The sequence below is a fragment of the Diceros bicornis genome, chromosome 4, assembly GCF_020826845.1.
Source record: "Diceros bicornis minor isolate mBicDic1 chromosome 4, mDicBic1.mat.cur, whole genome shotgun sequence".
Lineage (NCBI taxonomy): Eukaryota > Metazoa > Chordata > Mammalia > Perissodactyla > Rhinocerotidae > Diceros > Diceros bicornis.
In genome coordinates this window covers 52,607,001-52,630,686 of record NC_080743.1, presented here as the reverse complement: position 1 = coordinate 52,630,686, position 23,686 = coordinate 52,607,001, and the positions used below count along the sequence as shown (strand labels likewise).

At 38.3% G+C, this 23,686-nt stretch overlaps 1 protein-coding gene and 1 pseudogene across 3 annotated transcripts in view; both read right to left on the bottom strand.

The window, feature by feature from the left end:
* Window positions 1-15,981: 15,981 nt before the first annotated feature.
* LOC131405046 (small nucleolar RNA U3) lies at window positions 15,982-16,054 on the bottom strand (annotated as a pseudogene).
* A 1,259-nt stretch (window positions 16,055-17,313) lies between these two features.
* The window catches only part of CHD1L (chromodomain helicase DNA binding protein 1 like), a 68,374-nt gene continuing 62,001 nt past the window's right edge, over window positions 17,314-23,686 (bottom strand). For 2 of the 3 annotated variants that reach the window (XM_058538956.1, XM_058538957.1), the window contains exons 21-23: window positions 22,629-22,743; window positions 21,502-21,610; window positions 19,083-19,431 (exon numbers count right to left, since the gene is read on the bottom strand). In XM_058538956.1, the coding sequence (XP_058394939.1) occupies window positions 19,353-19,431; window positions 21,502-21,610; window positions 22,629-22,743 (303 nt within the window). In that variant the 3' untranslated portion in view covers window positions 19,083-19,352. Of the gene's footprint in view, window positions 17,522-19,082; window positions 19,432-21,501; window positions 21,611-22,628; window positions 22,744-23,686 lie in introns of those variants that run through there. The other variant, XR_009219785.1, reaches the window with a different exon arrangement.

The following is a 23,686-nucleotide window of genomic DNA, read 5'->3' as shown; positions in this document are numbered from 1 at the left end:
CTCTTTTTGCTGAGGAAGACTGGATCTGGGCTGACGTCTGTGCCCATCTTCCTCCACTTTATATGGGACCCTGCCACAGCATGGCCTGGCAAGCTGTGCATCGGTGCGCGCCCAGGATCTGAACCCGGGCCACCAGCGGCGGAGCGCATGCACTTAACCGCTACGCCACGAGGCCAGCCCCTCTATCCCAATTTTTAACAGTTCTTTGTATACAAATATAAATTTTATATTCTAAGTCCCCATTACTCATCTATTGAGGTAGATAGATTTAATCTTATTCCAGGCGACTGAAGTTTATCCTCTTTTTTTTTTTTTTAATTTAGGCTTTATTGAGGTATAATTGATATATAAAATGGTAAGATATTTTAAGTGTATGTTGTGGTGATTTGATATATGTATACATTATGAAAGGATTCCCCCCACCTAGTCAATTAACATATTCAATACCCCACATATTTACCTTTTTTATATTTTTTTGGTGAGAACATTTTTTTGCTCTCTTAGCAAATTTCAATTGTACAATATAGTGTTATCAACTACAGTGACCATGTTTTACATTATATCCTCAGATCTTATTCATCTGGTAGCTAAAAGTTTATACCCCTTTACCAACCTCTCCCTATTTCCCGTACTCCCTACCCCTTGGCAACCACTTTTCTACTCTCTGTTTCTGAGTTTGGCTTTTTTTTCTTTTAAGATTCCACATGTAAGTGATACCATGCAGTGTTAGTCTTTCTCTATCAGGCTTATTTTACTTAGCATAATGCCCTCAATGTCAATCCATGTTGTTGTAATGTTGGGATTCCCTCTTTTCTCATAGCTGCATAATATTCCACTGTGTATGTTTGTGTGTATAATTAACGTAAAATAAAATAAAATAAAATAATATAATATAATATATTATAATATAATATAATATAATATAATATAATATAATATAATATATTATAATATATACACCACATCTTCATCCATTCATCCATTGGCAGGCACTTAGGTTGTTCAATATCTTGGCTCATGTGACTAATACTGCAATGAACATGGGACTACAGATATCTCTTCAATATCCTGTATTTATTTCCTTTGGAAATATCCCCTGGAAATTTATATCCAGAAATGGGATTGCTGGATCATATGGTAGTTCTATTTTTAAGTTTTTGAGGAAATTCCATATTGTTTTCCATAGTGGCTGCACCGATTTACATTCTCACCAACAGTGCACAAGGGTTCTGTTCTCCACACCCTTGCCGACACATCTTGTTTTCTTGATGATAGCCATTCTATCAGATGTGAGGTAATATCTCATTATGGTTTTGATTTGCATTTCCCTAATGCTTAGTGATATTGAGCACCTTTTCATAAACCATTTAGCCATTTGTATGTCTTCTTTGGAAAAATATCTATTCAGTTCCTCTGCCCATTTTTTAATTGGATTGTTTGGATATTTTTGGTATTGAGTTGTATGAGTTTTTTATACTTTTTGGATATTAACCCCTTGTCAGATATATGATTTGCAAAAATTTTATCCCACTCTGTAGGTTGCCTTTTCATTTTATTGATGGTTTCCTTTGCTGTGCAGAAGCTTTTTCATTTGATGTAGTCCCACTTGCTGATTTTTGCTCTTGTTGCCTATGTTTTTGGTGTAAAATCCAAAATATTTCCAAGACTGATATCAATGAGCTTACTGCTCATGTTTTCTTCTAGGAGTTTTATGATTTCAGGTCTTATGCAAGTCTTAATCTATTTTGAGTTGATTTTAGTGTATGGCATAAGTTGGGAGTCCAGTTTCATTCTTTTGCATGTGGCTGTCCAGTTTTACCAGCACCATTTACTGACGAGACTGTCCTTTCCCTATTGTATATTCTTGGCTCCTTTGTCGCACGTTAATTGACCATATATGTATGGATTTATTGCTGGGATATTTTGTTCCATTGATCTACATGTCCGTTTTTCTGACAATATGATACTGTTTTGATTACTATAGCTTTGTAATATAGTTTGAAATCAGGAAGTGTGATGCTTTCAGCTTTGTTCATTTTTACTCCAGATTGCTTTGGCTATTTGAGGTCTTCTGTGGTTCCATACAAATTTTAGGATTGTTTTTCTATTTCTGTGAAAAATGTCATTGAAATTTTCATCGGGATTGCATTGAATTTGTAGATTGCTTTGGGTAGTGTGGCCACAGTAACAGTATTAATTCTTCTAATCCATGAGCTCAGGATACCTTTCCATTTATTTGTATTTTCAATTTCTTTCATCAGTGTCTTATAGGTTTTAGTGTACACGTCTTTCACCTTCTTGGTTAAATTTATTCTTAGGTATTTTATTCTTTTCAATGCAATTGTAAATGGGATTGTTTTCTTCATTCCTCTTTCTGTGAGTTTGTTATTAGTGTACAGACATGCAACCAATTTTTGTGTATTGATTTTGTATCCTGGAACTTTACTGAATTTGTTTATTAATTCTAACAGTGTTTTGGTGGAGTCTTTAGGCCTTTCTATATATACTATTATGTCATCTGCAAATAGAGACAGTTTTACTTCTCCCTTTCCAGTTTGGATGCCTATTATTTCTTTTTCTTGCCTAACTGCTCTGGATAAGACTTCCACTACTATACTGAATAAAAATGGTGAGGGGGCCATTCTTGTCTTGCTCCTGATCTTAGGAGAGGAAAAGCTGTCAGCTTTTCACCATTGAGTATGATGTTAGCTGTGGGCTTATCATATATGGCATTTATTATGTTGAGGTATGTTCTCTCTATACCACTTTATTGAGAGTTTTTATCATGAATGTGTGTTGAATTTTGTAAAATTCTTTTTCTGCATTTATTGAGATGATCATATGATTTTTATCCTTCATTTCATTAATGTGGTGTATCACATTGGTTGAACTATAGATGTTGAACCATTCTTGCGTCCCTAGAATAATTGTTGAATTTGGTTTGCTAATATTTTGTTGAGGATTTTTGCATCTATGTTCATCAGGAATATTGGCCTGTAATTTTCTTTTCTTGTTGTGTCTTTGTCTGGTTTTGGTATCAGAGTTTGTAACTGAGGCCTCATAAAATGCATTTGGAAGTGTTTCTTCCTCTTCTGTTTTTTTGAAGAATTTGAGAAGGATTGGTATTAATTTTTCTTTAAATGTTGGTAGAATTCACCAGTGAAGCCATCAGGTCCTGGACTTTCATTTATTGTGAGGTTTTTGATTACTAATACAGTCTCCTTACTAGTAATTGATCTGTTTAAATTTTCTATTTCTTCATAATCCAGTCTTGACAGGTTGTACGTTTCTGGGAATTTTCCCACTTCTTCTAGGTTGTCCAATCTGTTAGCATATAATTGTTCATAGTAGTCTCTTATGACCTTTTGTATTTCTATGGTATCAATTGTAATATCTCCTCTTTCTTTTCTAATTTTATTTATTGCAGTCTTCTCTCTTTTTTTCTTGATGAGTCTAGCTAAAGGTTTGTCTATTTTGTTTACCTTTTCAAAAAACCAGCTTTTAGTTTCACTCATCTTTTCCATTGTCTTTTTAGTCTCTATTTTATTTATTTCCACTCTGATCTTTATTTCCCTCCTCTACTAATGTGTGTTTTAATTAGAAGCCTGCCCTTCAGGCCACAGCTATGAAGATAAGCTAATAGACTTGTTTCACAGAAAGACTGGGGATCGAGTGGTAGCCACTTAAGAATGCTTTCTCCATTTGTTATGGTTCTGTGGGACCCTGAATATAAGCCCCACTGGCCACCAGAGCAAGGCAATCTAGAGGTGTCCCCCTCTGCCTGATAAATCAGCCCCAGTCAGGGCCTTCTTGGGGGTGAGGTAGCGCAGGGATAGTTTCTCTCACACTTCCCCTGTGACCAAACTCTTATATTTTTTCTTTTTTTTTTCCCCCAATGGTCTATTGTATTCTCCCTTTGGGAGGCCCGGAATTCTGCAAGTTCTTTCTTGTAGGTGAGTGCCTGCCCAATTCAACACTCACCCAGTACTTGCCCAACAGTGGCAAGAGGGGTCCAGGAAGTCTCACTTGGTCTGCTGGCTCCACAGGCTGTATGGAGGTTTGTCTGTCTCCTACCAGCTGCACTGTGAACGAGCATCCTCTTGGGTCCCTTGAAGCAAGGTGCAAAATCTGGAAACCCCCACTAAAGTGCTCTTGTTGGTGTACGGATGTCCAATTGGTTGATTAAAAAGGGGGATAAAAAGGAAGAATGTCTTATGCTGCCATGTTGCTAATGTCACTTTCCAGCTTGTAATGTTAATAAGTAGAGAATTTCTCTTTACTGACTGGTTTGGAAGTTTTTCAATGTTAGCAAGTGGTGCTCTTCTACAGTGAGCACCAGGTGAGAATCAGCACATCTGCTCCCATCAGTTATATCAGAAATGTTAAGTGATAAAGTGTGCGGAAAAAGTTTGTGACTTTGGAAATATTCACTAAAGATGGGTCACCAAAAAATTGCTATCAAATTATGTTTGGACGAGATAACTGTGAAAGGTTGAGGAAAAAATCATTTAAAAAATTTAGGACAAGGCACCCAGTTGGCAGATATGTCTTAAGTTCTTTCACTTGGTAAGTTATGAGAATAGATTTTTCTAATATAAATCTGTTAAATACAAAGTCAGTTTAACCAAAATTGATCCATACACACTGTTGGATTTTATTTGTTTTTCTGTTGTTTAGAATTTTTGCATTTATGTGCATAGGAAGAATAGCCTATCATTTTCCTGGCTTGTATCAGCTTTGTTTTATTAAGGTTATACTAGCTCAATGAAATGAATCAAGGACACTTACTCTTTATCTATCCTCTGGGTAGAATATATATATACAGAAAGGGAATGATCTTCTGGGTTATTTGGTAGAATTTTTCTATACAGTGTTTTGGGCCTGGTGTTTCAGTATTCATTTGCTTAAAAATGTCTATCTTGTTCTAATTCTTTTTTAAATTATTTTATTGAGGGGCCAGCCTGGTGGCTTAGTGGTTAAGTTCATGCACTCTACTTTGGTGGCCTGAGGTTTGTGGGTTTGGATCCTGGGCACAGACCTACACACCACTCATCAAGCCATGCTGTGGCAGCATCCCACATACAAAACAGAGGAAGATGGGCACAAATGTTAGCTTGGGGCTAATCTTCCTCAGCAAAAAGAGGAAGACTGGCAGTGGATGTTAGCTCAGGGTCAATCTTCCTCACACACACAAAAAATTATTGAGGTCACATTGGTTTATAACATTATATAAATTTTAACTGTACATCATTGTATTTCGACTTCTATATAGGCTGTGTTGTGTTCACCACCTAAAGTCTGGTTTCTGTCCATCACCATACACATGTGCCCCGTTATACCTTTCACCCTCACCATGCCCTCATCAATAGATTCTCCTTATCTATATGTTTGTTCATCTTCTATATATGAGTGAAATCATACAGTATTTCTCTTTCTCTGTCTGAATTATTTTGCCTAGCAGAATACCCTCAAGGTCCATCCCTGTTGTTGCAAATGGCAAGATTTTGTCTTTTTGTTATGGCTGAGAAGTATTCCATACTACATCTTCTTTATCCATTCATCAGTTGATGGGCACTTTGGTTGCCTCCACATCTTGGCTATCGTGAATAATGCTACAATGAAGACAGGGGTACATAAATCTTTTTGAATTATTGATTTCATGTTCTTTGGATAAATACCCAGTAGTGGAATATCTGGATCATATTGTATTTCTATTTTTAATTTTTTTTAGAAACCTCCATACTGTTTTCCATAGTGGCTGCTCCAGTTTGCATTCCCACCAGCAGTGTATGAGGGTTTCCTTTTCTCCAAATCCTCTCCCCAACACTTATTATTTCTTGTCTTTTTAATTATAGCCATTCCTATAGGTGTAAGGTTTATTTCTGGGCACTCACTTCTGTTCCATTGATCTGTGTGTCTGTTTTTCTGCCAGTACCATGCTGTTTTATTACTATAGCTTTGTAATATACTTTGAAATTGTGGATTGTGATAACTCCAGCTTTGTTCTTTTTTCTCACGATTGCTTTGACTATTCAGGGTCATTTGTTGTTCCATATAAAGTTTAGGATTCTTTGTTCTACTTCTGTGAAACATGTCTTTGGGTTGCTGATTGGGATTGCATTGAATCTGTAGATTGCTTTAGGTTATATGGACGTTTTAACTATGTTAATTATTCCAATCCAAGAGCATAGAATATCTTTCCATTTCTTTGTTGTTTTCAATTTCTTTCACTAATGTCTTATAGTTTTCAGTGTATAGGTCTTTCATCTCCTTGGTTAAATTTATTCCTAGATATTTTATTCATTCTGTTGTGATTGTAAATGAAATTGTATTTTTAATTTATCTTCCTGCTGATTTGTTTTTAGTGTATACAAATGACTTTTTGTATGTTCATTTTATACCCTGGAACTTTACCATATTAGTTTATTATTTCTAATAGTTTTTTGGTTGATTCTTTAGAGTTTTCTATATATAGAGCCATGACATCTGCAAATAGTGACAGTTTTACTTCTTCCATTCCAATTTGGATACGTTTTATTTCTTTCCCATGCCTAGTTGCTCAGGCTAGGATTTCCAATACTATATTAAATGAGAGTGGTGAGAGTGGGCATCCTTGTCTTGTTCTTGTTCTTAGGGGACTAGCTTTCAGTTTTTCACTGTTGTGTATGATGCTGGCCCTGGGTTTGTCATATGTGGCCTTTGTTATGTTGGCATACTTTCCTTCCATACTCATTTTATTGAGTTTTTATCATAAATGGATCTAAATCTTGTCAAGTGCTTTCTACATCTGTTGAGGTGATCATGTGATTTTTATTCTTAATTTTGTTAAGGTGGTGTATCACGTTGGTTGATTTGCAGATGTTGAACCATTTCTGCAAGCCTGGACTCAATCCCATTTGATCATGGTTTATGATCCTTTTAATGTATTGTTGTTTTCAATTTGCTAATGTTATGTTGAGGATTTTTGCATCGATGTTCATCAGAATATTGGCCTGTGATTTTCATTTTGTTTTGTCCTTGTCTGGTTTCGGTATCAGGGTCATGTTGGCCTTATAAAATGAGTTAGGAAGTGTCCTGTCCTCTTCAATTTTTTGGAAGGGTTTGAGAAGGATAGGTATTAAATCTTCTTTGAATGTTTGGTAGAAGTCACCAGAGAAGCTATTTGGTCCTGGACTTTTGTTTTTGGGAAGGTTTTTGATTACTGTTTCAATCTCTTTACTTGTGATTGGTCTATTTTCAGATTGCTATTTCTTCTTGATTCAGTTTTGGGATGTTGTATGATTCTAAGAATTTATCCATTTCTTCTAGGTTGTCCATTTTGTTGGCATATACCTTTTCATAGTATTCTCTTATAATCCTTCATATTTCTGTGGTATCCATTGTAATTTCTCCTCTTTCATTTCTGATTTTATTTATTTGAGCCTTCTCTCTTTTTTTCTTAGTGAGTCTGGCTAAGAGTTTGTCAATTTTGTTGATCTTTTCCAAGAACCAGCTCTTAGTTTCATTAATATTTTCTATTGTCTTTTTAGTCTCTATTTCATTTATTTCTACTCTGATTTTTATTATTTTCTTCCTTCTACTGACTTTGGGGTTTGTTTGTTCTTTTTTTTTTCCTAGTTCTTTAGGTATAATGTTAGATTGTTTATTCGAGATTTTTTTTTCTTTCTTGAGATAGGCCAGTATTGCTATCAACTTCCCTCTTAGTACCACTTTTGCTGCATCCCATAGATTTTGGTATGTTGTGATTTCATTTTCATTTGTCTCCAGGTATTTTTTGATTTCTTCGTTGATCCAATAGTTGTTCAGTAGCATGTTGTTTAATCTTCACATATTTGTGACTTTTCCAGCTTTTTTCTTGTAGTTGATTTCTAGTTTCATAGCATTGTGGTTGGAAAAGATGCTTGATATAATTTCAATCTTATTAAATTTATTGAAGCTTGTTTGGTATCCCAATGTATGGTCTATCTCTGAGAATGTTTCATGTACACTTGAGAAGAATGTGTATTCTGCTGTTTTTGGATGTAATGGTCTATATATATCTATTAAGTCCATCTGGTCTAGTGTTTTCATTTAAGGCTAATTTTTCCTTATTGACTTTCTGTCTGGATGATCTGTCCATTGCTGTAAGAGGGGATATTAAAGTCCCCTGCTATTATTTTGTTGCTGTCAATTTCTCCCTTTAGGTCTGTTAATAGTTGCTTTATATACTTTAGTGCTCCTATGTTAGGTGCATATATATTAATCAGTGTTATGTCTTCTTAGTGGAATGTCCCTTTTATCATTATGTAATATCCATCTTTGTCTCTTGTTATCTTTTTTGTGTTAGAGTTTGTTTTGTCTGATATAAGTATGACTATATCCACTTTCTTTTGGTTGCCATTTGCTTGAAGTATCATCTTCCATCCTTTCTCTCTAAGCCTATGTTTGTCTTTAGAGCTGAGATGGGTCTCCTGGAGGCAGCATATTGGTGAGTCCTGTTTTTTAATCCATCCAGCTACTCTGTGTCTCTTGATTGGTGAATTCAATCCGTTTACATTTAGAGTGATTATTGATATGTGAGGGCTTAATACTGCCATTTTATCCTTTGTTTTCTGATTGTTCTATATTTCCATTGTTTCTTTTTCCTTGTATTTCTCTTTGCTATTTCAGTTTGGTGGTTCTCTGTGATGTGTTTCTCAGTTTCCTCTTTTTTTATGTTTTGTGACTCTGCTCTGATTTTTTTGTTTTGTGGTTACCATGAGATTTGTATAAAAGATCTCATAGATGAAATAGTCTTTTTTCTGCGGATAGCATCTTATCTCCATTAGCCTATGTAGGTTCTGTCCTTTTCCTCTTCTCCTTCTATGTTTTTATTGTCACAAATTATCCTTTTTTTATTGTGAGTTTGTTACCAAATTGAAGTGTTTATAGTTATTTTTTGATGCTTTCTTTCCTTTTAGCCTTTATGTTGTAGTTAAGTGTTTACTAACCTATTCTGACATAGAGCTGCAATTTTCTTGTTCAGTCTGCCTATTTATCACCTTGCTCAAAGCTTTGCATACCTTTGCCTTTGTGTTTCAGGTAGCAGGGCTCCTTTCAACATTTCTTGCAAGGCAGGTCTAATGATGATGAACTCCCTCAGCTTTTGTTTGTCTGGGAAAGCCTTTATTTCTCCTTTATATCTGAAGGATAACTTTACTGGATAGAGTATTCTTGGCTGATAGTTTTTGTCTTACAGTATTTTGAATATATCATTCCACTTTCCTAGCCTGTAGAGTTTCTGCTGAGAAAACTGCTGATAACTGAATGGGGATTCCCTTGTAATTTATTTTCTTCTCTCTGGCTGCCCTTAATATTCTTTCTTTGTCACTGACTTTTGACAGTTTTAGTGTGCCTTGGAGAAGGTCTTTTTGCGTTGATGTAATTAAGAGTTTTAGTAGCTTCGTGTACTTCTATATCCAGTTCCTTTCTCAGGTTTGGGAAGTTCTCAGCTATTATCTCCTTAAATAAGTTCTCTGGTCATTTCTCCCTCTCTTCTCCTTCTGAGATACCCCTTATTCTTATGTTCCTTTTCCTAATTGAGCTGGATATTTCCTGTAGAATGTCTTCGTTTTTTAAAAATCTTAGTTCTCTCTCCTCTTCCACCTGAATCATTTCTAGATTTCTATCTTCGAGCTCACTAATTCTCTCTTCCATATGGTCTGCTCTATTTCCAATGCTTTCTACTTTATTTTTCATCTCATTAATTGTGTTCTTCATCTCCAGAATTTCCAGGTTTTCTTTTTTTCTTTAGAGTCAATCTCATTGGTGCAGTACTCCTTCTGTTCATTAATTTTATTCCTGAGCTCATCGAACTGTCTGTCTGATTTTTCTTGTAACTTGTTGAGTTTCTTCATCACAGTTATTTTGAACTCTCTGTCAGTGAGATTGCAATCTTCTGTGACTTCAAGTTTGGTTTCTGGAGAGTTGTCATTTTCTTTCTGTGTTACCATATTACTGTAGTTCTTCATGGTGTTTGATAAATTGATCTTCTGCTGGCACATTTGTGGCAGTAAACACCTTTCTTATTTGGGTAAGGCTTGGATTACTTTGGTTCTGAGCTGCTTCTGATTGTATTTGAGAGCCTGCACTTTCCACCCTCCACCACCTCTACTAGAGGCATCATCATTGCCCTCATTGTACTGCTTGTGCCTCTTAGGTTTCTGCTACCTTGCTGTCTTCAATGTTACTGGCATTTCTACCAGGCTGCAAGCACCAGGATAGCCCGGGTTTTCTGTTCCCCACTGGCTTTCCACAAGCTATCTAGGGGCTTAGGTGCTGCTGTCATGAGCACCACCTGTGCTGCTGCTCCTGGATTATCTGGGAGTGCTGGCAGCACTGCTGCCTGGGGTGCTGGGTTCACAGGTGTCATTGCTGCTGCCAGGGGCCTGGGGTCTTATATGCAGCCCCTACTGCTGGTAGGGTTGGTTTTGGGGGTGCTGCCACAGGGGGCTAGGTCATGAGTATTGCTGTGGCTCTTGAAGCCTCAGGTCACAAGTGCCACTGCTGACAGAGGGGTAGGGGCTAAGCCACAAGTTCCACTGTGTTTCCTGGTGCCTCAGGTTACCGGCACCATCTGCTACTGCTAGAGGAGGGGGAGAGACTGAGCTGTGAGCACCACTGCAACTCCTGCAGCTTCTGGTCTCCAGCTCCAGTGTGATTTTTAAAACCTCAAGTCAGAGCACCACTGCCACTGCCAGAGGTAACCAAGTTTTGGATGCAACCCCCACTTCTGGGAGGGCTGGTGTTGGAGTCACCACTGCTGGGGGAGGGGGAAAGGGATACTCTCCTAGTTCCACTGACTTCTGGAGGTGCAGTCCACCCACCTTCAGATGTATAGATGTATGGATCTCTCAGGTGTTCTGGTGTGCTGTGCAGGGAGTTGTGTTTTGCTCAGTGATATCCTATTGGTTGTAACTTAGAGGAGAGAGACAAAGGGAACAACTCACTCCACCACGATGCTGATGCCACCCTCCCCTGTTCTAGTTCTTAAATGATATTTTAACCAAGTAAACAATTCTAGGTTATTTTCTTTCAGCAATTTGAAGATATTATTCTATTATTTTTAGCCTTCCATTTTCTATTGAGAAATCAGTTCTCAGTATAAATTTTATTCCTTGTATGTTACCTGGTTGGTTGGTTATTTTGTAGATTTTTTTTCTGTTTGTCTATTTTAAGATTGTCTCTTGGTCTTTGGTGCCGTGAAGTTTTAGTATGATATGTTTAGGTGGGGATTTTTTTTTTATTTAACCTGCTTGGGAGTCATTGCTTCCTGATTCTTAAGTTTTAATATCTTTCATAAATTTTAGAAAATTTTCAGCCATTGACTTTTCAGCTAATTGAATATTATACCTCGCCCATTCTCCCTATTCTCTTCTTTCACATTTTCTCTCTCTTTGTTCCTCTATACTACATTACAGCAAATGAAAGGCTATATTCCATTCCATTAATTCTTTTTTCATCGTGTCTAATCTAATTAACCAACTGTATTAGTTTCCTATTGCTGCTCTAACAAATTACCACAAACTTAATGCTTAAAACAACACAAACTTATGATCTTACAGTTCTGTAGCTCAGAATTTCTAAACGGGTCTCTGAGCTAAAATCAAAGGTTCCATTCCTTTCCAGAGGCTCTAAAGAAGAATCTTTTTCCTTGCCCTTTCCAGCGTCTAGAAAGTGTTCACATTTCTTGGCTGATGGCTTGCTTCCTCTATTTTGAGAAATCACTTCCATCACTCTGACACTGACATTTTTGCCTCTGTCTTCCATCTTTAAGCACCCTTGTGATTACACTGGACTGCCCCAGATAATCCAGGATAATTTCCCTTTATTAAGGTCAGCTGATTAGCGAATTTAATTCCATCTGCAAACTTAATCCCTGTTATCGTGTAACATAACATATTCATAGGTTTCAGGGATTAGGACATGAACATCTTTGGGGGACCATTATTCTGCCTACCCATCCACTGCATTAATTTCAGTGATTTCATATCTCATTTCTAAAAGTTTATTTGCTGTTTTCTAGTCTGCCTGGTCATTTATTATAACCTCTCATTTCTTGGTTGTATTTTCAATTCACTCATTTCTACAAATGTTGTAAATATACTTTTAATATTTTATTTCTGATAATTCTGATCTAAAGCCTGGAAGGTCTAATTCTGCTCTTTGTTACTCCTGATCTTTCAAGGTAAGAAGAATCATAGGGAAATTGTACAAGGTTCCTTGGGAAACATAAAAGATGGGTATTTGATATATTCTTTAGAGTTAGGGGATGACTCCCAGAAGAAATGATAACTAAAGTAAGTCTTGTAGGATGAATTAATACTCTTAAGAAGGGATTAGGTGTGTCAAGAGAAAAGAGTATAAATAAAGGCACAAAACCCTGAAACATAATGGTGTATGCAGTGAACTAGGAGCAGTTGACTGTTATTGGAACAAATTAAATAAAGGAGATGAGAGGAAATGAGGCTGGAAAGGTTGGTTGGCAGACTCCAAGTCACAGAGTGAATTGTGTGTGTGATGCTGTTAATCCTATCATGATGAGAGTTACTGAAAAATTTTAAGCAGGGAATGATACATATTTGGAGTCTTAAGTATATAACTACACATTTTTTTGTTTTGTTTGTTTTATTTTATGCAATCTGATGAGTTTAGTGTTTTAACTGGCAATTTACAGCTCTTTTACATTTAATCAGCTCATTTACATTTACTGATTAATCACGTACTGATTTGCTTCTACTGTTTTACTTTTTTATGTCAATCTGTGTCAGTTTTCTTCCTTCTTTCTTGATTTTCTTTCTTTCTTTTTTGGTTGTTAAATTGGTATTTATATCTTCTCTTTAAAAAGGGAAACCACTTCTTGGTTTCATCCTCACCACACCCCCCACTTCTCAACCAAAACAGTATATGCAAGACAACGTGGTACTATTTTTTAAATATTGAAGGAAAGAACTTTGAAACAAATTTCATATTTAGCCAAAAAGTCATTCAAATGTATATGAATAATGAAAAGATGTTCATCCATATTAAGCTCCTCAAGTGGGATGAGGAAGTGAGACATATTAGCAAGGTAGTATGTTGTCCAGGCAGCATCTGCTGGTTTTATTCCTCTTATTTGAATAGTTCCTTCAAAAGTGTTTTTAAAATGGGCCTTTTTGTGACAAACCTTCTGAGACTTTTGGAGATTATACCATAACGTATCTAGGTATAAGGGGGTTCTTATCTCTTCTAAGATGTGAGTTCTTCTTATCTCTTCTATTTAGTACACTATGAACACTATCAATCTCAAGTAGTTCATCTTTCTTTAATTAGGAGAAATTGTGTGTGTGTGTATATATATAATTAAAATATATATACATAATTTACTTTTTTTTCATCTCTTCTATTTCTTTATTCCTCCATTTCCTTTTGATAGAGTTCCTCAGTCTAATTGTCTAATTTTTTAACTCTCTAATTCATTCTTCTGCTATATCTATTTCACTATTTATTCCATCTCTTGAAGGTTTTTTTCACCTGTTTTTCATACCTAATATTTCCATTTGGTTCTTTTTCTTTTAAATTACTTATCTACCTCAAAGACTGAATTTTGCGCAGCTAATTGATTCCCATTTCAAGCAAGTTTTTTTTTTTTTGAGGACGATTGGTCCTGAGTTAACATCTGTCGCCAACCTTTTTCTTTTTTCTCACCAAAGCTGCAGTACATAGTTGTATATCCTAGTTGTAGGTCCTTCTAGTTCCTCTATGTGGGATGCTGCCTCAGCATGGCTTGATGAGCAGTGAGTAGGTCTGTGCCCTGGACTCGAACCGGAGAACCCTGTACCGCTGAAGAAGAATGTGCGAACTTAACCACTATGCCACCGGGCTGGCCCCCACTTGGTTCTTTTTTTATATAATTTTAATTTCACATTTCTGATATACTCCCTTAAGTCTTTTAGTATATTGATTTTACTTATTGTAAATTTTTAGTTTTTCTGTTCTAATATATCTGCTTTTTTTAAATGTAACTGTTAACTTTTTCTGTTGAGGCAGTTTTAATACTCAGGCGTCTTGTTATAAGATATATTCCCCTGGGGATATTTGACTGTGCTGTTAATGTGCATTGGAAAAGAGTAGATATCCAGATCCCAGTCCAAATGTTCAGATCCTCGGCTCCAGTAAGCTTCAGAACAGAGGAAGGGGAGGAGCCCTAGGGCAGAAAGCCTCAGGGACCACAGATCCACTGTCTTTTTTTTTTTTTAATTACCCTAACTAGCAATTCCTTAGATCTGAGCTTCACTTTTGAAGTCTCATGTGGAAAACCAGTGTTGGGGAGAGAGGCACTCCCTAGATTGTCATCTACCAGCCCTCAGGATTTGAAGGGAAAGGGTGGAGGAGTAGATGCCTGGGGCTGCTCGTTCCCAGTCTGTTGGCCCCAAGAGGTTTTGTCCTGCCCTGATTTAGCCCTTGGGTATCTGGGCTCGTCTTAAATTTCTGTCCCAAAGTGGCAGGCAATAATGAATCTAAAGGAAAGTGTGTGTGGGGAGGGTGTGTGTGGCATGATTAGAACAGCTCTTCTTGAACAGCCACGCCAGCCACCAATTACCCCACACACCAGTTCAAAATATTTTCCATCTCCCCTGTGACTTTTTATGTTTACGTTGTTATTTCTTAGATTCCATGCTTCTATTTTTAGTTCCTCCAGGGTGATTTTGGAGGAAGGAACCCATGTTAATTTGACATCTTGGCAGGGAATGTCTTCTCTATTTTCAGTCCAAATTGTTTGGAACATGCAGTTGAAGGATGCAGAAAATAAAAGTTATATTAAGGATTTTGGTTTCTACCCTGAGAACAATGAGAAGCCACTGAAGATTTCAAAATGGGTGATGACAGGATAGACTTTGAGAAGACTACTTTGGCTGCAATTTGGCAACAATATTGCAGGGGAGCCAGAGTCAGTACAAGCACAGAGTTAGAAAGTTCTTGTGGTTGTCCAGGTGAAATATAATGGTGGACTATGCTAAAGTAATGGTGGAGATGGAGAAAAGTGGATGAATTCAGCAAGTTAAATTGCTGGATCTTGATGATAGGTTGAATTTATGGGGGATGAGAGAAATAGCAAAGACAACTCTTACCTTGTGGACTTGCATAACTGAATAAATACATTTATTTTGTTTGGGAGAATGGGAAGGGATTGATATTAACTTAATTTGGGGCATGTAATTTTGTGGTGCCTTTGAAATAGAAGAGATGTCAAGTAGGTAGCTGAGTATACATAGGCTTCAAGTTCAGAGAAGACAGTTGAGCTAGAGATATGAGATGTCACACATTTATAAATGGATGAAATAGCCTTGAGAGAGAGTTCAGACCAAGAGGAGCAGTGGGCAACCTGGGAATGAGATTTAAGGAACTCCAACATTTAATGGCTGTGTGTTATGGGCAAAATTGTGTCCTCCATAATTCATATGTTGAAGCCTTAACTCCTTAGAGTCAGAATGTGACTGTATTTGTAGACAGTGCCTTTAAAGAGGCATTAAGTTAGAGTGAGGCCATTAGGGTCGGGTCTAATCCAATCTGACAGGTGTCCTTATAAGAGGAAATTTGGACACACAGAGACACCAGAGGCACGTGCACAGAGGAAAGACCAGGTGAGAATATAGCGAGAAGGCGGCCATCTACAAGCCAAGGAGAGCGGCCTCAGAAGACACAAAACCTGCTGACATCTTCATTTTGGACTTCAAGCTTCCAGAACTGTGAGAAAATAAATTTCTGTTTTTTAGGCCACCCAGTCTGTGGTATTTTGTTATGGCAGCCCTAGCAAACTAATACACTGGGTAAAAAGAAGACTGTGGAAAAAAAGTGTGCAAAGATAAGCTCTTGGAAATTACTTTGTCATAGAAGAGCATCTTGTCACAGAAGCCAAGGCAAGAGTGTTTCAAGAAGCGGGAAGTGGTCAACAGTGTTGAACTCAGCTAAGTCAAGATGAGAACTGAAAATTTTCTCTGTATTTAGTGACTTGGAGGTAACGAACTATAGAAATGATCCCTGAAAGTATAGTCTTTGGATTTAGTGACTTGAAGGTTGTTGGTATTCTTAACACAGACTCTCTTGGTGGAGTGATTGATAGGGCAGAAAGTCAGAATGGTGTAGGTTAAACAGTGAGTGAGATGTGAGGAAATGAAAACAGTAATTATGGACAACTCTTAAGGTTTGGCTATGACAGGGGAGAGAATAAGGAATTAGAGTTCTTTTTAATGGGAGAGACTTGGCCTTGTTTATAAGTCAACGGAAATGTTCTAATCTAAAGGAAGAAATTGAATATATAAGAGGAGTAATTGGTAGAGTAACACTCTTGAGAAGGTAGAGATTCAGGGGGGTTGACCTTTATGTTAACATAAGAGAAGGAAAGGATAGAGGAATGGTGCTCATCGTCTGGTGGTGAATGTCTTAGGTTTTTAAGCAGTGTTTGCAACCTAAAATGAAATCTCAGTTCAACTTTGCCTTGTAACTAGTGTCATTCCCTCTCACATTTTGGCATTCAGTTGGTCGGTCATCTAATTTCAGTGTGGTTATGAGTCTTCACATTAATGCCATTGGTATTTTAGTGAGAGCTGGAGGAAGCTTCAAAAGGCAGTTGCTAGTCAGACACCATAAAATGACAAGTCTCCTTCCGTATTCTCAAGTTTTATATTTAAGTACTTAAGCCATCTAGAGTTTATGAGATACACAGGAAGTCTAATACTTTTCCCAAAGTGCTAGCCAGTTATTCTCATACCATTTCAATAGTCGAGTACCTACTAATTGCTTTGTGTGATATGAAAAATAAATGAGAAATCATCTTTCTTGAAGACCTTAGTATTTAGGCAAGGGTTGAGTAAATATACCAATGAATATAATATGAGGTGCAACAAATTAAGTGCTTCATAAAGCCAATTATCATATTATGTTCAAGCACAGAGAGATTACGTTTTTCTGGATTCTTAAAGAAGATCAGATTTGATAGGGGACAATAGGGGGTTGGAGATAGGGGAAGGGGTTCAGAGGAGCAAGGCAGTCCAGGGAGAGGCACCGGCAGGAGCAAAGGCCGAGTGAGAAACTGTAGGATATCTTTGGGAAACAAAGTAGACTACACTGGAAGGTAAGTAATGCTCGAGTGAGTTTATACTTCAGTTAGTAGACAGCAAAACACAGGCAATGCAAAGGCCTAGAGAAGGTTTGGGGTTCTGAAATGGCTGATTCAAACTATCCTTGAAGACGGTTAATTAACTTAATAGAATGTAGTTTAGACTGATTGGACAAAAAATTAAACAACTTATAGCCAGTTACAAAGTAAAATTTATTAAAAATCAAGAAAATATATAAAATTGTATATATAGAAAAATTCCAACAGACTTAAGTTCCTCACTATCTCAATAAGCAGGGTTTTATATTGGTGTTTAGGGTACAAACTTCTCCACAAAAGTTCATCAAAATAAAATCTTGTATTGTCTTCTTGGCTCCATCATAGCCTCCTGAGAGGGGAGCGCTGCTGTGGAAGTAACAGAACCCCTTGTGATAAATAAAGTAGGTGGCTTCTCTCATTCTTCCTTCCCAGAGAATGACAGCCCTTGGATGGGAAGAGTGAAGGGATTATAGAAGATAGGAAAGACTTCGGAGATATAGTAGGGCAGTGTTTTTGACTCTGAAGAGCTGAGAGGTAGACAAGGAAAGTAGGGGGCTGCCACTAACAGGTAACCCCACGTTCAAGGGAGACTGTGCTATGTGAGTTTTCTGATCTCCTTCTGTGTTGTTTTGTTCAGCTTACCAGGAGACAGAGGTTCATGGCCCAGGGCCTTCACTCAGAGGAAAAGCTCACGTGGCTGGAGCATCGGGACCGAGAAGGCCTTCTCTCCTTAAAAGAACTGTGCCCCTGAAAAGGTCAGCTGTGCTCCTTTTGGGAGTGAGTTCCCTGCTCTGAGGCTTCTCTGATGTTCAAACACCCACAGCTAGCCCTATACTCTTTGCTATCAGAAGTGAGTACAGCTTTTCAGGAGGGTACACAGCTTTGGACAATCAAGTTTTCTTTGCATTTGATAATATCCCACCTATTTGGACTTTGGTTGCTTTTGAAGGCACGGCAATTTACTTGTGCATTAGGTTAGGTTTCACTACCTTCTCCCTTTTTGGAGTTCCAATTTGCTTCCAGTTGTAGAAGAGACTTAAGATGCCAGTCAAGAGGTTAAAGTAACTAGAATAACCTATGTGTCAAGGGCTGGTGGTAAGCGTAGCAGATAGGAGGCAGTAAAAATGAAAGTAAGAAGTTTTAGGAGGAAAAAAAATTAAGGAATCATGAATTTAGGGTCTAATAGGGTTTCAACACAGATGCTCAATTGTTGAAGGGTGAAGGTGCTAGCGAGGGAGTCAAATAGAACAGTACAACCCAGGTGCTAAAGGTACCACCTTCCTTAGAAGGTCATGGTTTGGGCTCTGAGGCCCTCATTAGCCAGGGTTCCCTGAATCAAGGGCCCAGAGCTGAGGCTTCTGAAGAGGCCTCTGCAGCACTCTGGGTGTTGAGGGCCTCAAAGCAGCAATCAGACTGTGAGAGGACAGTCGGCCAAGACTGAGACTTCACGTACAAAAGCGTGAGAAGCCACAGCTTATATAGTGTCTCCTCCCATGACTCCTTCTCTCGTGGTTCTCAGCCCCCTGCCCTCCCCAATCTGACATTCTGTCTCAGCTTTCCGCTATTTCCACAATTCCCTTATTTCTTGAGGACGAACTGAATTTGGTGAGAAGGGGAAAGGAGATCCCCTGGTTTCTCTCAAGTCACATCTGACAGGCCTCTAGGCCAATGTGCATTCTTCCAGATCTTGATGCTGAGCAGTGCAACAAGAAGGGCAGGAGGGGCTCCACTTGTCTGGATCAGGACTCTCAATTCTCAGCCTCTGCCCCTCAGAGCACTGTCTTTCCAAGGCATGAACTGGCTGAAGGTGCTTCTTTTCCCAGAGCCACTCTAGTCTCCTATTACCTTTCATTTCTCCTTAATCCATAAAGCCCCTCCCTCTCTAAGGAAATCAGTCTGATGGAGGGGAAAGAAAGCAATGAAACCATTAGACATAGAAAATTTATTATTATGCAAATAGCTATGCAAACTGGGACCCTGGCAAGCTGCCAATGGACTTTTCCAAATAAGTTGTGCATCCCTGTATTACAGGTACCAAATCAGAGTAACATATCCAGAACAAAATTAGAATTCAGAAAACAGCATCTCAGAGGCCCACCAGATCCTGATACCTTTTTGAAATACTCTATTACAGCGGCTCTGGGCAAATATTTTCTTAGCTGGTTGCTGAAGGCTGGAGCTGATGCTGGACCAATTGTTAAGGCATCAGCTGTCCTGAGGGGGAATATGAAGACTGTGAATGAAAAATGGCAGCCTTGTTTCTAGGAAAGTAATATCTGATAAGGATGGTCAAGGAAGATATATTTCATCACTTTAAAATCAACTTTGCTAAAACTACTAGTTTTCTAGTTCAGCAATTATTGAAATAACCACTACAGGGGCCAGCCCTGTGGCTTAGCGGTTAAGTGCGCGTGCTCTGCTACTGGCGGCCCGGGTTCGGATACCGGGTGCACACTGACGCACCGCTTGTCCGGCCATGCTGAGGTGGCATCCCACATACAGCAACTAGAAGGATGTGCAACTATGACATACAACTATCTACTGGGGCTTTGGGAAGCAAAAGGGAAAAAAAGGAGAACTGGCAATAGATGTTAGCTCAGAGCCAGTCTTCCTCAGCAAAAAGAGGAAGATTGGCATGGATGTTAGCTCAAGGCTGAGGTTCCTCACAAAAAAAAAAAAAAGAAATAACCGCTACCGAAGTAGTATGCCTTAATTCCTGTTCACCATATCATAAATCTTTCCAATATGTTAGTACTTATTATTGCTATTGTTATCTGACGTACTTCTGTGTAAGCATATAAAATATGATTTCTCTGCTTAGTTTTTGTGGTTGTTTTTCAATTTTTTTTGTCACAATAGTTCATAACATTGTGAAATTTTAGTTGTACATTATTGTCAGTCACCATAAAAATGCATCCCTGCACACTTTGTTTCCACACCCCGCCCCCCTTCCCCCTGGTAACTACCAAACTGTTCTGTGTGTTAGTTTATATTTCACATATAAGTGAAATCATCTGGTGTTTGTCTTTTGCTTTCTTGCTTATTTTGCTTAACATGACACCCTCCAGGTCCATCCATGTTGCCGCAAATGGGACGATTTTGTCTTTTTTTTTTTTTTTTTGTGAGGAACATCAGCCCTGAGCTAATATCCATGCCAATCCTCCTCTTTTTGCTGAGGAAGACCGGCCCTGAGCTAACATCTATTGCCAATTCGCCTTTTTTTTTTTTTTCCCTTTTTCTCCCCAAAGCCCCAGTAGATAGTTGTATGTCATAGTTGCACATCCTTCTAGTTGCTGTATGTGGGACGCTGCCTCAGCATGGCCTGACAAGCGGTGCGTCGGTGCACACCTGGGATCTGAACCCGGGCCACCAGGAGCGAAGCGTGTGCACTTAACTGCTAAGCCATGGGGCTGGCCCCCGATTTTGTCTTTCTTTATGGCTAATATTCCATTGTATATATGTACCACATCTTCTTTATCCAATCATCCGTCGAGAGAGACTTGGGTTGCTTCCACTTCTCGGCTATGGTAAATAATGCTGCAATGAACACAGGGGTGCATAGGCCTGTTTGGATTGTTGATTTCAGTTTCTTTGGATAAATACCCAGTAGTGGGATAGCTGGATCATAAGGTATTCTTATTTTTTGAGGAATCTCCATACTCTGCTAAGTTTTTATAGTGATTTAAATATCTTGAAAACCACCACTAAGTGAATTAATTTCAGTAAGTATCTAAAGTAAAAAGATGGGAGTTTCTGTATGATTATAGCACTTGGGGGTCAATTCAGCTTCTTCCAGTGATTTTGGACTCAGTATAATAGTTCAAACAATGATAACTTCTATAGCAAGGAGGGCATTAGAAGAAAATTAGTCTAGCAAAACTAGATTATATCCTAATGCTCAAAATGAATTTCCCACTGCTCTTTAGGAATACATTCAACAGGTTCAGATATAAAATAGTTTACTTGTTAGTTTGCTTGTTTAATTATTTATTTTAGCGAATGGAGTGAAGTTCTTTGAATTAGGACTTGGTCTACAGGCCTGAAGGATCTCTAGAGAAGTGATGTAAAAAAGATTCAATATGTTAATTGACACTTGGTCAATTAATTCCCCCCCTTCATATATCTTTTAATCTAGCTGTTGGCACTCAGAATTGCTTGGGTGTATTTATCTCCTTGGATATACAAGTTAGAAAGTGCTTCATAGCTTTTGTCTCATTGAAGAGGGCCAGAGTGACAAACATGCCAGAAGAGGGCTTGGCCTTGGATTAAATAGTGATACCAGAAAATGCAAGACATTTTCCCTTTTGAGCTGGGGTGAGCACACTATTAGGATAACAAAAGGATACATATAAGTTGGGATGCCTTTTGCAGCCAAGTGTTTCCGAATAAGTCGCTCAGTACCATACCAGTTAAAATCTTTCGTGGCATGTCCAATGCGTGGAAGATGGACACTTGCTGTTAAAAAACAAAAGAACAGATCAGATCATGATGTCTTTATTATTCAAAAATTGATTGGGTATAATATATACAAAGGAAAAAATAATCTATACTCTCAGAGTCACTTTGTGGTTTCCAATGGACAAAGTATATATAATCACGGCGTAGCCCACTCAAAGCATACAATTATGTCAAAAATATTTTGGGGTGGGGGACCGGCCGGGTGGCGTAGATTAAATGTGCGTGCTCTGCTTCAGCGGCCCAGGGTTCACAGGTTCGGATCTCGGGCGCGCACCAACACACCGCTTGTCAGGCCATGCTGTGGTGGCGTCCCATATAAAGTGGAGGAAGATGGGCATGGATGTTAGCCCAGGGCCAATCTTCCACAGCAAAAAGAGGAGGATTGGCACTGGATGTTAGCTGAGGGCTAATCTTCCTCACACACAAAAAAATATTCTGGGGAGGGAGTGTAATAGAAAAAAATTAAATAATTCTATTAAACACAAGAACCTACAGGCTCTGGAAATAAGTAGGTACAATGGAAAGAGAATATGATTGATGGCTGAGAAGTAATTAAAATAAGCAAAGATTCTTTAACAAGTAACTCAGTTCAACAAATTGAGTCACACTGGGTTTGGAAACAAAACTCAACTCTGGTTTTTGGCAGAGAACTGTCTGCTAATGTGGACTGTGACTCTCCAAGAGGAGATATGATAAACAGCATTTCCCAACTGCATGTGATCAGTTTACTTCATCTCTGGTCCTCTGCTTCCTCATCTGTGAAATCATGATACAAATACCCAAGTGGATGCAGATGGTCCACAGTGATAATAGATACAAAAGTGATTTGGAAAGGAAAAAGGGCTTTACAGATACAAGATGATGAGGTGGTTACATCTGTGGTCTCTTATACCGGGGCTTACCTTTACCATGTATAGTGAATGGGATCTTGACATTTCTCATTCTCTTTAAAAATCACATCACATGCCTGGAAACAGAAATTCATTTACTTCTGAGCACAAATGGAAGAGCTTACCTTTCTTTTTCTTTGCTGCTAAAAATATCTTCTTCAGGCCCTCTTCTAGGGCTGCCATCTTAATGCCAGACAGGACATTGAAGCGATCACGATGCTGAGCCACAATCAAGGCCAACTAGGAGGAACAGTCATTAAATAGTCAACATAACATGAGATGGCTACACTGTCAACTGAGTGACCTACCCATGGAGCAGGTGCAACAGTCCCCCGACAGGCACAGCCCTTTATGGGTCACCTGACTTTGCTTCATCTCTTTTGAATGCTCTGCCTAAACAGCCATGTCCTGCCCAATCTATGACTTCACACCCCATTGTAATTCTTTTACCTTATGTTGTGGTAACTTTATATAAGCTTTTCTTCCTCTTTTTAAGATACGTTAAAACCTGAGTTCAAAACATGCTATCCTTTCTCAGTACTCTAGAGGGTACAGAATGTTTCAGAACCTTAGGAGCACAAAGGATTTTAAAGGTTCTTGTTTTCCAGCCCTCTAGCTGATGCTCGAGTCAGCTCCACAACCCCTAGGATAAGCAGTCATTCGCTCTCTGTTCACAACAATTCCCGTGAGGACAAAATGCCAAATATCTCCCACCCTGTCCTAATAAGTGGGGTAGAGCTGGAGAGAGTGTCAAGGGAACATCTGAGGCTGACATCACTAGTCACATCATAGTCATGGTGTTCTACTCACTGTAAACACCAGAGTCACTGGATTTGGAGCTTCTTATGCACAAACACCGTGTCATTCTGTTTTTTTAGCATTTTAGAAATGACTGAATGAATGACTGAAGAAGCAGAAACCACTTTGTTGTTAGCCATGTAGGCCACCAACCTCGAGAAAACATGCCTCTCTTTCAGCCTGATTTCTAAATTTCTTCTTTTCTAAGTCAATAAGATTTGGTTTGAAATTTGAATATGAATTCAGGTCTTGGAGAAAGCTAGGTAGGTGTAGAAAATAAACCATCTTACAGGAATTCCAAATGACAGGCAAGTGGGAGGCACGTAAGATGCAAAAGGAGAGTTTTTTTTGTTTGTTTGTTTTGGTGAGGAAGATTCACTCTGAG